The sequence below is a fragment of the Lithobates pipiens genome, unplaced genomic scaffold (genome assembly GCF_037356315.1).
Source record: "Lithobates pipiens isolate NorthernLeopardFrog02 unplaced genomic scaffold, aLitPip1_a1.2 Scaffold_18, whole genome shotgun sequence".
Lineage (NCBI taxonomy): Eukaryota > Metazoa > Chordata > Amphibia > Anura > Ranidae > Lithobates > Lithobates pipiens.
The window spans coordinates 228,646,081-228,665,161 of NW_027507758.1; the positions used below are offsets into that span (position 1 = coordinate 228,646,081).

General features: G+C 41.8%; 1 protein-coding gene across 1 annotated transcript in view; it reads right to left on the reverse strand.

Annotated features, from left to right (window-relative positions):
• The window catches only part of PACRG (parkin coregulated), a 718,380-nt gene that overhangs the window by 540,221 nt on the left and 159,078 nt on the right, over positions 1 to 19,081 (reverse strand). Inside the window, exon 2 of the mRNA XM_077486658.1 lies at positions 12,034 to 12,168. Coding sequence (XP_077342784.1) covers positions 12,034 to 12,168 — 135 coding nt within the window. The remainder of the gene's footprint in view (positions 1 to 12,033; positions 12,169 to 19,081) is intronic.

Consider the following 19,081-nt stretch of genomic DNA (forward strand, 5'->3'; position numbering starts at 1 on the left):
TGTGCAGTGTACGACTGATTGTTGTCCTATGGACAGACTCTCCCACCTCAGCTGTAGTTCTCTGCAGTTCATCCAGAGTGATCATGGGCCTCTTGGCTGCATCTCTGATCAGTCTTCTCCTTGTCTGAGCTGAAAGTTTAGAGGGACGGCCAGGTCTTGGTAGATTTGCAGTGGTCTGATACTCCTTCCATTTCAAAATGATCACTTGCACAGTGCTCCTTGGGATGTTTAAAGCTTGGGAAATCTTTTTGTATCCAAATCCGGCTTTAAACTTCTCCACAACAGTATTACGGACCTGCCTGGTGTGTTCCTTGGTCTTCATGATGCTCTCTGCGCTTTCAACAGAACCCTGAGACTATCACAGAGCAGGTGCATTTATACAGAGACTTGATTACACACAGGTGGATTCTATTTATCACCATCAGTCATTTAGGACAACATTGGATCATTCAGAGATCCTCGCTGAACTTCTGGAGTGAGTTTGCTGCACTGAAAGTAAAGGGGCCAAATAATTTTGCACGCACCACTTTTCAGTTTTTTATTTGCTAAAAAAGTTTAAAATATCCAATAGATTTCGTTCCACTTCACAATTGTGTCCCACTTGTTGGTGATTCTTCACAAAAAATTTAAATTTTATATCTTTATGTTTGAAGCCTGAAATGTGGCAAAAGGTTGAAAAGTTCAAGGGGGCCGAATACTTTCGCAAGGCACTGTATACTGTATGAGTCTATGGGCAGCACAGGTTTCTGTGCTGACAGCATGCTAGCTCGGTGAACAAGCTGTCAAAGATAGCTTTTGGTCTCTAGTAATGATCAGGAACTGGCAGGGCTGCCTCCCGATCATGTGACCACTATGACAGACAATAGCTCTGTGGATTCTAGCTGCATAAAAAAAAGAAGACCGCTATGCACAAGATCTGGATTAATACAATCCAGTTGCAAAACTCTACTGGAACAATGACAATGAAGCATGACCATGTTAGTTACCCAGTGCCCTAGTCTTCCATTTATATGAACTTGTTGTGATACTCTTACCAGTGATGTACCTCCCACGTCTAATTTCAGCTTAGAAAATAAGCTAGGAACTGCAATATAAGCTGAATGATTCATTTATTTTTCAAGTGTGGGTTGTATTTTGAAATTATGAAATATGGCAGCTGTTAATGCTGACATAGGGGGTTATTTACTAAAGGCAAATCCATTTTGCACTGCAAGTGCACATGGAAGTGAAGTTGCTGTAGATCTGAGGGTGACATGCAAGGAAAATATTAATCAGCATTTTTGCTTGCACGTGATTGGATGATAAAAAACAGCAGAGCTTCCCCTCATTTCAGATCTTCCCCTCAGATCTACAGCGACTGCACTTCTAAGTGTACTTGCAGTGCAGAGGGGATTTGCCTTTAGTAAATCAACCCCAAAGTCTATTACCTAGTGAGTCTCTGACCTAAAACAAGCATACAGCAAGAGAAGTGTGAGAAAACCTAATATACATTAGGAATAGGGTTGAAACGCCTGAGCTTGCCCAAAATAAGTCAACAATGGCAACCCTGTCCACACATAATAAAAATTTTCAGATTTTACAAATGTACACAAACATGTTTTCTTAGCTAAATAACTAATATTCTTGATTGATTAAAAAAAAAAAGAGGGAGCGAAAGAAAACTTTTGTTCAATACATAGTTTTCTTCATTTTCCTGCTGTTGACAATCACAATGTCACAAATATTCCATAATGCAGTGTTTTTGTAGCATCATACTGTGTTTTCAGTTTTTATTCATGCAATTGGTACATCAAGGGAAATATGCTTCCAAGCAATTATGGAAAATACAGCTTGGTTTGATATTTGGAAAAATAGCTGCATAATCATCCCTTCAACTTTGCTGGAGGGGTTTAGACTAAATCTAAGATGTCTGTATAAAACATTTTTCATTACTCACTGCTATAGTACATCTCTCCATGTAGGTTGCTTAATGAACTCCTAAAGCTTTGCTTGAGAGGTTTGTTACAAAATTTAGCACCTTATGCATGTGTAAAAATCCATCTTCATTGAAAGTATCAGTATCTGCAGTATTCTTTAAATGCTTCCCTTCAGTAGAATGTATTTAGACTGCTAAATACACTTGGTACTAAAAGGCTCCTCTCTAGATATACTGCTCTAATGGACTGTGTTCTGCAATCCCCTTGGCTGTATATTGTATTGCCATTTATTTACAAGGTAAACATATCATATTTAAATTGAGCTCTCTAATATTAACAGATGGAAGATTAAGAGTTATATTTATAAATTTAAGTAATCTAGAGATTGAAGACAGACTTGAACAAAATACATAAAAATAGAAAGATTAAATGTCAAAACTCTGCTGTGCTTACAGGTTTAATCAGCCAGTGAGCAAAGAGTTTAATTGCATACAATATATATATTCAAGTAAATACATTCAATTGATGCTAATATGCTAAAAGCATGATATGTAGAATTAAAACATGTAGTTACTGAAAACAGCATCAAAGCTTCTAGTGTGCCCTCCATTTGTTGGATGTCTATTTTTCATGTATTAACTGATAGTTGAACTGAAAAAAATAAATTTCGTATATCTGTACTCAATGGTAAACATAAAGCTGTTTACAAAAAAGGAGAAAACACTACATCGTGCCTCCAAAAGGTGGCTTGAGAAAAAAAATTGATTGAACCTTGACTGCTATTGTTGTTCTTGTGACAAAATTCTCCTTGCTTCTGGTTGGGACTGCCCATTATACCTGTAAGATTGTGATCTATTCTAACATCTGTGTAGCATTTGAAGTCTTTGGTCTGCATTAAGCTTATCAGACATGGCTTGAATTTTCGACAAGTTTCTTCTGAACCAGCCATGGTTGGCTCTGTTGGCACCGCACCACCTAGCCCAAAAAACTTCAAGAACTTGAAAGACTGATTGAGCTAGATGGAAAATTGTCAGTCAAACAGTGAACGCATACAAACAGATACAGTCACTGTTTGGGTATTCAAATAGCTGTCACAGCTGCTTCAATACAATAGCTTCCAAACCAGCTACTGGCAAGGCCTGTGCTTGTAATCACACAGGAAGAAATAACAATGATCAATCATTATCTGATTGCTGCAAATAGGTGAGCAATCAGGATTATCTCCACTCATAGCATGAGGTTTTATTTATATTGTGTTTTGTGCAACTTAGAAATAATTATGGCCCTTTGAGGCAGAAACATGTTATAGGATTGCTTTTAATTCTGTTACACGAAAGGAATGATTTAGAGGGTTTCTTAGAGGGTTATGCTGTGCTGAATACATGCTTTGCTTAACCTCCTGGGACAGAGCACAAGCAAATATGCGGCCTCTTGTCGGGTGGGCCTTGGCACAGAGCGGCTGCATAGTTGAGTGCATTAGTGCAAATACAGCCCGTCACATGATCACAAACTCAACCCCGCCTCCTGGCATCTCTATGTATCACTTAATGCTAGTCATTTCACTGGCTACTTAAAGGACAATCAAATCCTAATGAAGGGTGTGTTTTTCGATCTCCAAAACGTGTTGGATACTCTTTGGACTGAACCTCAGAGTTTTAAAGGCATAGAGTTGTATCTGGACCTTTTAGCATTGGTTTGCCATTTCAACTTCCATTTTTGTTACATTACACTATAAGCCAAGGAGTCTGTGAAGATCATCTGTGGTGTAGAATCTGCCTGCCAGGAACCATGTTATATATAATATCAATACTTACACTAAGATAACTTTACAAGTCTAGTGCTATTTTTCCACTTTTTCTCAATATAACAGATGGCAGCAGAGATTCCTCCATCCACGTTGTTTATTCTATTTGTTTTTTGTAAAGAAATCTATTAGGTTTCTATAGTTCAGTCTCAGGAAATCTGTGTGTGTATGCCTAGCATTGCTCTACTGAACACTATCAGGATCATTCAAGAAAGACACGGAAAGGGAAATGACAGAGCGTTGGGCAGCTGAAATTTTAAGCCTGAACTAAAATAATAGCATTGCCAGAGCCATAACCAGCATTTATAACAGGAAGAGCTACCTGCAAGAGTCTTGGTTTTCATAAGCCACTGCCATTTAATACCAATGTACAAAAAGGTAGAAACTCTTTAGGATGGAATATATCATTTTATCCTATGACTTTATAACTTTCCAAAATGTCAGCTTGAAACTTGTTTACCAATTTTGCTTTTTGTATTGACATTGCTTCCTTATTTTTATACATACTGTAATTGTACATTGTATGATATTGCACCTTGAATTTAATCTTACCCCCTATACTCTCATCTATCTGCTATTGGTGGTAAGTCTCCCCAAGGCATAATCTCACCTCACCTCGCCTTTTTGAAGGCATGGCCCTTCTTATTCTTTAGACTAGTATTTACCCATACTGTCCACAAGTTCCACCACCAGTCCATGATTTGCAGATAACTTCACATAAGCACAGATGGAATAATTAGTGTCTCAGCAATATTGTATAGTTGCTTGTGTGTCTATCAAAACCATAAATTGTGTTAAAATTTGAGGACATATTTGGTAAACACTGTCAAGATACCAATTAGTGTAATAAAACACTGTCAAGATACCAAGTAGTGTAATAAAATGAATGAGAATAAACATTTTTAACAATGTATTTATAGATCTTTGAGCAACATGCTTAATAAAATAAAATGTGAGCAAGAAAAAAAAAGTATGTCTCCAATAGCAAATTATCAAAGCTGCTCCATAAAAAAAAGTCAGTTAATATTTGATTGGTTGCTCACGATGCATGTAAAAGAGATTTTTTTTTAATATTCATTATAGATGAAGAATATAACTGAAAGCTGAAACTTAGGCAACGGCTAAGAACACAATAGAGGTAGCGGGTAAGTAGTGCTTTACCCGCCAAAAGCTGTCTATAGCTGAGTTTTTTTTTTTTTTGCTCAGCCAGAAGGCTGAATAAAGAAAAAACAATAAACAAAAAAAAACCCACCAGATTGCTCCATCCACAAAAGTTAAGTGAATGGATGAATTTAGAGAAGAGAATAATGCAAATAAACAAGTACAATTTATGTAGTAGGATAGGATTCATCTCTGTGTATCACCCCTGGGTATCAGTCCCTGGGTAAGGGTTTATAACCACTTTCAGTAACAGCACTAGGGATGAGCCGAACACCCCCCGGTTCGGTTCGCACCAGAACTTTCGAACAGACCCCAAATTCGAACGAACTTTAGAACCCCATTGAAGTTTATGGGACTCGAACGTTCGAAATGAAAAGTGCTAATTTTAACGGCTAATATGCAAGATACTGTCCTAAAAAGGGTTTGGGGACCTGGCTCCTGCCCCAGGGGACATGGGTCAATGCCTAAAATGTTTTTAAAAATGGCCGTTTTGGCGGGAGCACTGATTTTAATGACGATTAAAGTGAAAAAAATGTGAAATATTCCTTTAAATATGGTGCCTGGGGGGTGTCTGTAGAATGCCTTTGAAGTGCCACGTGTTTCCCGTGTTTAGAACAGTCCCTGCACAAAATGACATTAAACGGAAATAACACCATTTAAAACTGCTTGCGGTTTTAATGTTATATCTGGTTCCTGCAATGTGGTTGAAAATCATTGAGAAAAATGGCATGGGTAGCCCTCCCTGCCCATTACCAGCCCTTTAGGTCTTGTACGCATATTAAAAAAAGGAAATGCGTGTGGCCCCCAGGCCCTATATACTCAGAACAGCAGTATACAGGCGGTGCAAACAAGACAGGGACTGTGTAGGTTTGCTGTGTTAAGTTGAATCTGTTTGTAATTTTCAACTGGTACATTTTTAAAGTGTAGCTCCAGTCAAAAAAACAATTTTTAAGCTTTTTGGAAAACATAGGGAAGGGTTATCACCCCTGTATAATTTGTTTTGTCGTCCATCTTTTTTCATCTCACTTGCTGTTGTCTCCTTCCGTTTGCAAGTAGGAGATGTTTGTAAATTGGATGTTTGAAAGTAGGGGCCTGCCCTATATGCTCTGCAGAAATGGCGGAACAAGGTGTTGGTTTTGCCACAACATTGTAAGCCCTCAAAGTGACTCTTGGTGGGCGCTGGAGCGCCCTGCTGTGAACGATTATATCAAGAATTGTAATTACATGCTATTGTTGAACAGTGGTAGAAAAATTGACCTTTGGTGGTTGTGGTGCTGGTGCCACAACACTATAAGTCCTCACCGTTACTCTGGGTGGGCACAGGAAGGGGCCCTCCTGTGAAATATTATATCAAGAATTGTAATTACATGTCCCTGTTAAACAGGGGCAGAAAAATTTGGCCTTAGGCACTGCTGCTGGTGCCACCACACTGCAACCTCTGCCATATACTCTAGTTTTATTGCAGGAATTAGCCCTGCTGCAAAGCATTGCATCAAAAATTGTAATTAAACGCCCCTGTTAAACAGGGGCAGAAAAATTGGGCTGATGGCATCAACCAGAACCAGAAATGTTCTTCCAACATATCAGCGGAGGAGGAAGAGGATAGACAATCAACATAACAGGACAGTCACTCAGCATCAGCATAGGCAGTCTTGAAGGGATGTGATATTTCAAAAAAAATTATTCTGTTACATCAGCTTCAGGTGCTTGGTAGCTGTGGGTGATCCAAGACTGATTCATCTTGATGAAGGTCAGTCGATCAACTGATTCGGTGGACAGGCGCACCCTGTGATCGGTAACAAAGCCACCAGCAGCACTGAAGGTGCGTTCCGAATGAACGCTGGATGCAGGACAGGCCAGTAGCTCAATTGCATACTGTGCAAGCTCTGGCCAGTGATCCATCCTCAAGACCCAGTAAGCCAGAGGATTTTCGGTGGGAAAGGTGTCCAAGTCTGACCTTGCCCCTAGGTATTCCTGCACCATGTAAATCAGACGCTGGCGATGGGTGCTGGAACCGATCATACCTTGGGGCTGCGGACTAAAAAATTGTCTGAAAGCATCAGTCAGACGGCCACCTTCTCCACCGCTCCTTCTGACCGATGCCTCAGCAACACGTTGTCCAGGACCAGGAGTTTGTAACCTCCCAGTCTCTGGGAACGCGTTGCACAGACCTTTCTGCAAGGCCTCCCGGAGATGTCTCATCCTCTGCTCCCTCTGCGATGGCAAGATAAGGTCGGCAACCTTACCCTTGTACCGTGGATCAAGGAGAGTGGCCAGCCAGTAATGGTCCCTCTCCTTGATCCGAAGAATACGAGGATCCTTCCGCAGGCTTTGCAGGATCAGGGAGGCCATGCAGCGTAGGTTAGCTGAGGCATTCGGTCCGGAGTCCTCTGGGTCACTAAGGACAACATGATCCGCAGCTACCTCCTCCCAGCCACGTACAAGTCCACGTGTTTCTTGGGACTGTAAATCATCCCTACAAGACTGCTGCTGCTGATGCTGATGCTGAGTGCCAGCCTCCACCTCCATGCTGACACAATCATCCTCCTCCTCCTCTTCCTCCTCCTCATCCTCTTCCTGTGTGATGGGTGGCACAGCAGGAACACTGTCTGGATAAAGGGAGCCTTGAGAGGCAAGGAAGTCCTCTTCTTCCCGCCTCTGTTCTGCCTCAAGTGCCCTGTCCATTATTCCACGCAGCGTATGCTCCAAGAGGTGGACAAGAGGTACAGTGTCACTGATGCATGCACTGTCACTGCTCACCATCCTTGTGGCCTCCTCAAATGGTGACAGGACAGTGCATGCATCCCTGATCATGCCCCACCGGCGTGGTGAGAAAAAACCAAGCTCCCCTGACCCTGTCCTGGTGCCGTAGTCGCACAGGTACTCATTGATGGCCCTCTGCTGCGTGTGCAGCCGCTGCTGCATGGCCAATGTTGAGTTCCATCTGGTGGGCATGTCACATATAAGGCGGTTCTTGGGCAGGTTCAACTCCTTTTGGAGCTCAGCCAGCTGAGCACAGGCATTAAATGATCGGCGGAAATACACACAGACTTTCCTGGCCTGCTTCAGGACATCCTGTAAGCCGGGGTACCTGCCCAAGAACCGCTGCACCACCAGGTTAAGGACGGAAGCTACACAGGGCACATGGGTCAGTTGTCCCTGTCGGAGGGCGGAGAGGAGGTTGGTGCCATTGTCGCAAACCACCATTCCTGGCTTAAGCTGGCGTGGCGTCAACCACCTCTCGGCCTGCCCCTGCAGAGCTGACAAAACATCCGCCCCAGTGTGGCTCCTGTCCCCCAAACAAACCAGCGCAAGCACGGCATGGCATCGTTTTACCTGCGTACTTGCGTAGCCCCTGAAACGCCTACGGAGCACCGCTGGTTCTGAGGACAGAGCACTGGAAGAGGCCATGGAGGAAGTGGGTGTACCGCTAGCAGAGTTCCCGGAAGCACTTTGCTGTGACACACCTAATTCTACACCTTCATTCCTCTCAGAGCAGGTTTCAGAGAGAACTGAAGGTCTAGTGGGGTTGGAGATGCCAGCTGATGAGGAGCAAGGAGAGGTCCGCTTTGTTCTTTGGTGTGGGTCTTGGAGGTACGCTTGCCATCGAGCTGCATGGCAGGTCAACATATGTCTGGTCAAGCATGTGGTGCCCAAGCGGTTGATGTTTTGGCCACGCGAGATACGCTTGAGACATATGTTGCAAATAGCAGCGGTGCGATCTGATGCACTCGTCTCAAAAAAGGCCCACACTAAAGAACTTTTAGAATAACGCACAGAGGCAGCGCTCTGCACAGGCGGAGCTCTGCGGTGTGATTCAGTCGGTGTGCTGCCCCTAAGCTGGCCCCCGGAGGGCTCCTGCCTCGTTGGACATGTGCCTCCTCCTCCTCATCTCTCCTTCCAGGCACCCACGTGGAGTCAGTGCCCTCATCATCCCCTCCCTCTTCATAGCTGTAGCAAACCTGGCAGTATGCTGCAGCTTGTGGAACATGACTGCCAGATTGCTGTCCTTCTTGAGCATCCCCTCTCTCTGCGCTCACGCTACTGCCTTCCTCTAGCTGAGTGTTATCATCAGAGCCCACAAAACACTGGGCATCCTCCTGGAGCATGTACCCAACACTGTGCTCAAAGAGTTCAGGAGACTCCTCAGGAGGACGTGGTGGGTCTAGGGAAGGAGTCACTGATGATGACATTGAGAGGAGGGAAGACGATGTGTTGGCAGCTGCTTTGCTAGTACCCTGAGCCTGGGTGAGAGAGGATGAGGAGGATGAAGAGGGCTTGGTCATCCACTCTACCAAGTCGTTGGCATGTTGCGGCTCAACATGTCCAGCTGCCGAAAAGAAGGACAAGCGTGTCCCATGGCCACGTGCTGATGACAATGCACCGCGTCCACGACCAGCACTGTTGTCTCTAGACACAGAGCCTGCTTGTCCTCTTTTATTGGCTCGCGCCTGTCTGCCTCTCCTTGCTGGCCTTCCAGACATGGTAATGGCCTGAAGGGAGTTGGGTAAAAAAGCAGTTGGGTAGTGTATATTGTGCTAGAGGCACACAACACCCACTAACTGCTGCAGATGCCTTTATTATAGAACACCAGAGATAAAGGGGTATATACAGATGTATACTGTGCTGTGCTGGAGGCACACACAACTTCCAATAACTCCTGCAGATGGCAAGTGGTCTCAAATAGAGAAGAGCTATGTAGGTGGATATAGCGGTATGTACTGGGTACAGAGCACTCAGACAGCACACACTAGCTTCTAACACTACTGACTGCAAGCTCTATTATAAAAGATAGATCACTAGCTATATAGGTGAGGTGAATATAGCGGTGTATACTGCGGTCAGGGCACGCAGACAACAACCACTACACAACAGCAAGATCGAAAATCGTCCGAAAACGATCGGTGTGTACTGTGTTGAAGGTACACAGAACACCCACTGCTTCAGACGCCAACACACTACACAAGGCCGCCGCGCTGGCGGCCTTATATAGTGTGGGGCGTGCACTACACAGCCTGAGCTATGATTGGCCACAGGCATCCTGCCTGTGGCCAATCATGGCTCTCCTCGCTGCTGGCGCTGCGATTGGCCAAGCATGCGGGGTCACAGTGCATGCTTGGCCAATCATGAGCCAGCAATGCACTGCGCCATCGCAGTGCATTGTGGGCCGTGAGCGCCACACGAATTTGGCGCGAACGGACCAAAATGTTCGGATTTCGCCGAACGGACGAACAGCCGATGTTCGAGTCGAACGTATGTTCGACTCGAACAGGAAGCTCATCCCTAAACAGCACTATAGCAGGACCTGGACACACTTTTGGCTTGCTTAATAAGTCCCGGTTCACACTAGTGTGATGCGAGAACCAGTGCTATTCCAGTGCCAGTACCTGCATTGCATAGGACTCGCAGGCAGTTCTCACTGCTCTATGCAAACCACTGTGGGTGTCAATAGAAAATTAATAACACCCCAGATCGGTTTACATATCGTGTGAACTGTAAGATGGTGCAGGAATCGGATCGCATGGGTGTGAACACCCATGCAATCCGATTCCAGTGTGAACCAAAAAAAGGGTCATGCGCCATTTTGGTGCAAATGTGATGCAAATTCAGGAATACAATTTGTATGGCTGAATTCACATCACATAGACATCGCATTTAATCTGCACAGCAGTGCGGTGTGAAACACATGCAATGTCCAACATCGCACCAGTGTGAACCCAGCCTCAAGAAGGGGCAGAAATGGCATTAAAAATGTTTTGTTGGTTGCAGAGTGGAATGCCTTTGCTTGCCAAGCACACTTGCTTTGTATCAGAACATATATCATATTTTAGGAAAGTGGTATTTGTGGTCTTTTGTATTTAGAATAATTTCTCTCCAGATAAGTTTACCAAGTATAATGCAAAAAAATTAATAATTAAATACTGATTTATGGAAAAAGAATGTGTTACACTGCCTACTGCATTTTACAATACAATATGATCTTATTAAATGCAATTTAACAGAACAGCAAAATTTGTAATAGATGCTCTTTTTTTCCCCCTTGCAGGAGAACAGGCCACAGAATAATAGAAATATATGTAATATTAGTTGTCTGTCATTTGCATTCAACAGTTCAGTTTGATCAGTAAAGAAACCAAACACAGATATACGACCTTGCTTGTCTTCGCACTCAGCAGGTGACTGAATTAAAATAGGGTCTGTATTAAAAATCCTCAGCACAGACTGTGTAACAAGCGTTTCAGTTTAATATGCTTATTTGATTCAGGATTGCTTCAATGTACTCTGCTCAAATAATGATTTCTCACTTATTTGGGCTCTCAGAAATTTATGTTTTTGACTAAGCAAAAGAAAAGAGGGAGAAAAGCTTCTGAGAACACATGTAATTAAATGGATGGAGCAGGAAAAAGATTCAGTTTTTCAAATTAAATTTAAAAGCTTGCCCTAGTGAGTTAAAAAGATTGGCAATTTTTTACAAATAACATCAGTGGGCCATTTGGAGACAGAAATCCAGCCGTATTGGAATGGAGTCATTAGGCAATACATTTATTTTGAAGCCAATTAACCTTTTGTCAGAGAAATGTCGGCGCTGTAATGATTTCAGCAGTGGAGGTCAGCCTCTAACAGAGGCATGTATGACAGCGATTACGTTGCTTGACATATGCTGCAGACTAAAAGCACCGTCTCTGAATGAGAATCTGCCTTCGTTTATATTCTGCTCTGCATTTCCTAGGGAGCAGCCAATTTTGACCTATCCATTTAGGTAATTAAAGCTTCCATTTGGAAGTGTCCTGCAGGAAGGTGAAATTTGGGGGAGATAAATGGCTACCGCTCGCAATGTGCAATCACTTGATGGACTGCCTGAAACAGCCAGGGTTGCCAGGTCCTCATAAAAATAAAGATGAATTGATGCATGAGATAATTCTCTGAGGCAAAGAGGCTCTGTCATCTTCTTTTCTTATGGAAGATAATTTAATCGTTAGCCAAGGTGGCTGGCTGACACCGGGGGGGCCTGCTTATGAACAGCTTCCACCATACACTTTCATTTGCCAATGAATTACTTAGGTTTATTTACTTATAAGCTAACTTTGTTTGGCAATAGAAGATGTCACTTCAATAAGCACAGCTGGCAGTCACAGCTGTGCTCTCACTTACCTTCCAGGCTATTTTGTTTCCTTTCGTATCATGCTCAAGGGCGATTGGAAAGTCTCCTCGCTCATAAAACTTGCGAAAAGCCGTGGGCTTTGCAGGTCGTTCTTTGAATGCTCCTGCTGCTGGGGGGCCTCTAACCTGTAAAAGATAAAGTAATGCATGTATCAAGGCACCGATAAACACAAACAGGCTCATATATGATATTTATTCACATTTGTAGAACACCGAGCATTGGGAAAAATGACATTTTATGCTAAACAATTATATATCTAATGGTTTAGCCTACTGTGATTCAGTAGGAAGGTTCTGAAAAAAAAACAAAAAAAAAAACAATGTTCTTGTAGCAAGCAATTTCTAAATGAATGTCTCCATAATAAAATTCACAATGTCCTTCACATATCGATCCAGATAAACAGTCCAAGAAAATGTTCTCAAATCATGCAGGAAATTGATTAATGCAAGCAAAGCATTGAAGATTTTGTTGTGAGTTTAACCAAATAAAGATTGGGTGTGTGGAGCTAGACATTTACTGTGAGGATAGAGATTTACTGCAGTTTTTTTTTTTTTTAATTGCTCATCAATAATAATTGATGAAAGATAATTTTTTTCTTTTATTAGTTCTACCAATGAAATATGTATCAAAATACATTTCTACATCCAAAAATTACCTTTATAAATGTCAAAGTAAAACAGCCTCCGATTGCAGAGCCCTGCCTGGCTATACAATTATTCCTGGGCAGTCACTTCACCTAGGAAGCTTTACTACCCATGATTGAGTATATCTGCTCCTCAGAAAAATATTTAGTTACTAGGGCACATATATTATTTGGTGCATTTCTCCCTTTTTTACTTGCCCTGCTTTCCTTTCCCGTTTCCTCCATTCTTACTTTCTCACTCTTTCTGCTCTCATCTCTGTAAATTCATGTCTTATTTTTTCTTGACTTTGTCATTAAGACTTTTTCAAGCTGAACTCCAGCATCACCTTCAGTCTTGCACAGTTGTACAGGCCCCTCTGCTGTGCTGAAATTGCTTACCCTGATTTCAGTTCACACTGTAAGAGTTTCACATTGTGCATTATAAACGGCAATGAGTCAGATGCAGCCCACCTCATATTCTGACTGGATGACATCCAGCATCATCTGGCATGCCTCTCCCTCAGTTTAATTGCCCTTGGTATACCCCTTTCATTCACTTTCTTTCAGTTCTTCCGATCACAGAGATGCAGCATCAAATATGGACAAAATCAATGGTGGGTATGCAAATGCAGTCAGCCTAGGAACTTCCACTCCTCCAGACTGACATTCACCCATCATGGCATTTTGATATACACTTAACTCTTCTCAAAAACCATGTCTTATGACTAAGGGAACCTTGATTTGTGAAATGCATTAATCTTGCCATGCCTGCATAGAGGTCTCATGATATTTTATAATGTATCTTGATGGATTTTTATCTTCTATAAAGTAATCATCACTGCTTTACACCTGGGAGTGTGGTCAACCTTTCTTTAACTATTGACTCTTATTCAGACTACAGAATGGACCTGCACCCTAAGATTGAAGGGAGCAATTCTTAGCACCTGGAGTGGCATTGCTCTGTTTTTGTATAAGTTATCTTCCCAAAAACCAGCCTACTGCTTGAGGGCTCTTGACTGGGCCAAGCACCTGCTCAGAGAAGCTCAGAGACCCAGTGATGGCATCACTGGTTATAGAATAAGATACATAATAAAAACAGAATGGTTTCATTTAAAAAGTTGATTGGCTAATTTATGGGGAAGAGGGTATTTCTTCATTGTTGTCACTTAACCACTTAAGGACCAGGCCTCTTTTTCAGATTTGGTGTTTACATGTTTAAAACCTTTTTTTTTTGCTAGAAAATTACTTAGAACCCCCAAACAATATATTTTGTTTTTTTTCTAACACCCTAGAGAATAAAATGGCAGTCATTGCAATACTTTTTTTTACACCGTATTTGCGTTGCCGTCTTACAACCGCACTTTTTTTGGAAAAAATTCCCTTTTTTCCAAAAAAAAAAAGGAGACCACCGTTATCGTACACAGGACCACCCCCTGTAAAGAGGGATATCTCGGTTGTGGCAGCAGCTGCTGCTGTTACCGAGATATCCCTCTTCAAAATAATGACGTATATATACAGGAGGCGGTCCTTAAGTGGATAAAAATATATAATAAAATATTTACAAAAAATGTGAGGGGGGTGTACTCACTTTTGTGAGATACTGTAAGTATAAACCTGTTTTTTTTTCTAATAATTTTACATTTACAACCACTTTAAACTTTCCTCTGCTCTGCATTGTCTGTACACTGTACACGTGACACTTTTGCTAATGTTTACAAGCAGCATCCAAAGTATATGGATTCTATTAACACCGCTGCTCAGTGTTGACATTTAAATTTTAACAAAGTGTAGTCAGTGGCACTGCCACCACTGATTACACACTACTGATGTTTACATGAATTAATGTGGCGCATGCGCAGAATGACCTCATCAACACAGTTGTGCTCTATTTTTTATATTATTTGTTCCTGAAGTGCAACATTATGATGCCAAGCACAGTTGTGAGCTAATAGCTGGGTATACTGCTGTGCACAGAAGCATACAAAACTGTACACTGTATGCATCTACATGGCAGCTTTAATGCTCCTGCGAACAAGATCATAATGTTTTTGATTTATCCTTTATTAATTCATTTAAAGTCTATTGTATATCAAAAATAACAAATCTTTAGTTTAAATAATCCCTGCAATTAACCACTGGAATATTTGGCTGCTCAATGACCAGGCCATTTTTTGCGATGCGGCACTGCGTTGCTTTAATCAAGGGATTAACTGTGTTCCCTAGTGTGTGTTCTAACTGTGAGGGAAGGGAACTTACTATAGGAGATGACAGATCGTGGTCCCTAGCTATTAGGAAGTCACGATCTGCCTCTCCTCTCCTCACAGAACAGGGATTTGGGTGTTTACACAAACATACGTCCCTGTTCTGCCTCTCGTGCCCGCGAACGTTCCCATCGACACACCCTCCACCGTGTGCATGCTTGCTATCTTACTTAAAGGAACCGATGTACAGCTACAACGGTTCGCAGGATCGAGCTAACCTGCAGCAGTACAATGGCCGGCATGTGATTAAGTGCTTAAGTAAAAAAAAAATATTTTCATTAAAATAATGCCCTTTCTGTTATAAATAACTGGTTTTGCTGCAACTCACTGATCTTCCCCAAGAAAATATCTGATAATCCTGACAGCCTTAAAAACTTCTCCCAGAAGGGTAAAAACAAAGTAGGACCTGCAGTGAATTTACTGCACCATTGTCACCCTCAGCTGCAAAAATGTGTTCCTATACTTTCCCATTTTTTTTACCCTTTAATTATGCAGGAAGTAGTGGGAAATACCCAATGATTGTAGGCTCACAACACTGCCACTACTGCAATGACATCTCAAGCTGTGTTGTCATAGTGGTCTTTTGTCAACACAGCGCCTCTGTCTCCTCTACTCCATACCTTCCCCCTGCTGTTTATCCCTCCTCTCATGCTAATTCCATGCAGCAGTCACCCCAAAATAGAAAGTGAAAGATCATCATACCATTTTTAGTACTTGTAGTATTTTTAAAGTTACATAACTTGGGAAATGTATGTACTAAAGCTGAGCTAAAAATATATTTTTTGATTTTTCCCACATATAAATTGGGGCACGGGGCATGATATCCTCAAATCCCAATAGGGGCCCTTCATATCTAAACAAAATATAAATTTAGTCACTGGATAAAAACACTTAAAATGGTTAAACTTTCAGTCTACTAATCCATGATTTATAGCACTGTCCATCAATCTGGCTGACACCTTCAATTTAACTGGCATTAATTTCATTAGCAAAACTACAAGTCAAAAGTAATTGTATTGTTTGATTTCTTCAGGTTCATTAATGCAACCTATTTCAAAAATGTAGCCAATGACAAGGAAAATGGTTTGTCTAACACTTATCACTCAATCATAATGCAATGGGACTTTGGTGAAGCAGAAAGCAAGGCACTAATGGAACTTTATATTACAGGGTGTATTAATAACCACCTTTTCTGCTCGAGGGCTCCTTCTCTAATTCTTTACATTAATACAGCATTAAAGTGAACATGTCTACATTAAATTGTTAGTTCACCTTTATCAAATAATAACCTAGAGTACGCAGTACCTAAATATCATTGCATAATTCTAAAGCAATCAGCTTTCCAAATATGCTTTGATGCTATTTCCATATCCGTATCCCATATTTGTAACGAGTGAAACCTCCCCTAAAATCCCTAAAAGTTTTTTTAAAGTCTGCACTGTCTTCTTTCTAGGACAGAGAAGCCATTACAGCAGATGCCCCTTGGCCTTATGTCCCGTACACGCGATCCGAATATCGTACGAACGTTTTCGGTTAATAAACGCAAGTAGAAATTGAATAGATAAATAAAGTCACAAAAATTCTCGTACGATAGAGAAAAAAAATCGTAAGTGATGTCATGTGTTGTAATGTATTTGTATTGTATTTTTGGATGACAACTATACTGCCTAAACGAAAATTGTACGATCTGGAATCGTACGGGCAAAATTTCCAAGTCCAATCAAATAATATCGAATGAACTTGTCTTAATTGGCTGTTGAACGTGGTGTACACGCGATCTGAAAATCATACGATCCTTCCTTGGATGACCGTTTTCGTACGATATTTGGATCGTGTGTACTGGCCATTACAGGAGCAAGACCTTCTACTGAGCCCTGCACATGAGCCCTGATTCTCACAGATGAGCTCATTAGCTGTGACAGGAGGGGGAACACACTGTGCATTTGTGGGGCTCAGCAGAAGGATGGTGCTCACTACTGTACTTCTAGGGGATATATTGGTCCTAGCAGCTGCCTCATCCTAGACAGAAGACAAAACAGCTTGAAAAACTGTTAGGGGGTTTTATGGGAGGCTTCCCTTGTGATCAATAAAACAAATGGTAGAACTAAAGTATACAGTACTATTATAAGCAATAGCCACCACAAGCAAGAATTACAGTCCACAGCACTTATGAGGGGGGGATGTAGCCCATGGGTTAAGGGTACACGAGATCATGCTGCTCCAAAGAAATGCAGGGTCTCCACAGAACTACAAAAAAGAAAACCAACAAAAGTACATTGATCTCATGTAATAAAATCAAGCTATATGCATTGGGTTAAAAGCAATGTTTGAACTCACAGTGTTCTATTTTGTCACAGTGCCCATTAAGCCAGAGGGAGCCTGCCAGATTCACTGGGATATACTGTGGCCAGTAGTGTGGTTGAGGTGAAACACATGCAGCTGTAAATTCCTCAGAGAGGGCACACTACAAGCATTTGGAGATTGGTGGTGATGTCGGTCTGTCAGCAGTACCTCTGTGGGGTCCAACTGGTGACAAAGGAAGTAGGCTTGATAAAGCGAGGAGGCTTGATAAAGAGTGTAATGCATTGTCAGCCTCCCCCTTTGTCACTACCTGCACTTTGTGCATGGAGACAAGTTGGAACACTGTTGCCAATTTGCTTTTAACCCAACAATTGTAACTTGATTTTATTGCATGAGAGATCGGCATTCTTGTCTGTTTGCTATTTTCATTGTAAAAATTACCTAGAGGAATTGATTTTTGACCATAGTTTGATTTTCCAGAAATGCATGTTTGCATGTGGTCTGCATAAGAGCCAGGGAACTACCATTTTAAGAAGGCTAACAATGGCAGCCAATTTGCTCCCCTTAGGAAAGGTTTACTTTAACATTTAGCAGCTTCTTAAAGGCCTAAACTTAGCCTTGCCCAAAACAACAAGCAAAGGGCAAAAGACAAGTCACTAGTATTGCCTGTAGGCTCCCTGCAGCTGATCTTTTAACATTTCTTAATTTAGCATTTCTTGTTCTGCACTATGCCTCTGTGTACAGATGACCATTTTGGTAGAGAAACAAAGTTTTGCTTGCTCATGTCACAGCTTCCCTCTAGATGGCATGTGTTCTAATAACAGTTGGAGGAATATTCAAGGAGCAGCAGGAGAGGAGATCCACAGAACGAATAAAAACAGATACTTTTATTGCAGGTCCTTAACCACTTGCCAACCATCCGCGGCAGAATGGCATGGCTGGGTGAAACAACGTTATGTAACGTCACTTTGCCCAGCGGCGTGCACGTGCGCCCCCTGCTCACCCACGGAGCCGATGCGAGTGCCCGGCGGTCATGATCATTGCCGGGCTCCCGCGATTGCTCGGGGCACACAGAGAACTGGAATCTGTGTGCCCCGTTATTTACTAAAGGAAAATCCACTTTGCACTACAAGTGCATTTGGAAGTAAAGTCGCTGTAGATCCAAGGGGGAAATGCAAGGAAAATAAAAAACAGCATTTTAGCTTGCACATGATTGGATGATATAATCAGCAGAGCTTTCACTCATTTCAGATCTACCCCTTAGATTGAGAGCGACTGCACTTCCAAGTGCACTTGCAGTGCAAAGTGGATTTGCCTTTCGTAAATAACCCCCACAGTTTCCAGTTCTCTGAGGGGACAAGTGACAGATCGTCTGTTCATGCAGAGTATAAACAGCGATCTCTCTCTTTTGCTATAAAGTCCCCCCTTCAGTTAGAACACACAATAGGGAACACATTAACCCCTTGATTGACCCCTAGCGGTTAACCCCTTCACCGCCAGTGACATTTTTACAGTAATCAATGCATTTTTATAGCACTGATCACTGTAAAAATGCCAATGGTCTCAAAAATGTGTCAAAATTGTCCAATCTGTCCACCAAAATGTTGCAGTCCCTATAAAAATAGCGTGTTGCCGCCATTACTAATAATCAAAAAATGAATAATAAAAATGTCATAAAACTATGCCCTATTTTGTAGACGCTATAACTTTTGTGCAAACCAATCAATATACGCCTATTGCGTTTTTTTTTATAACAAAAATATGTAGAATACATATCAGCCTAAACTGAGGAAAAAAAAAATGTTATATATATTTTTGGGGGATATTTATTATAGCAAAAATAAAAAATAATGC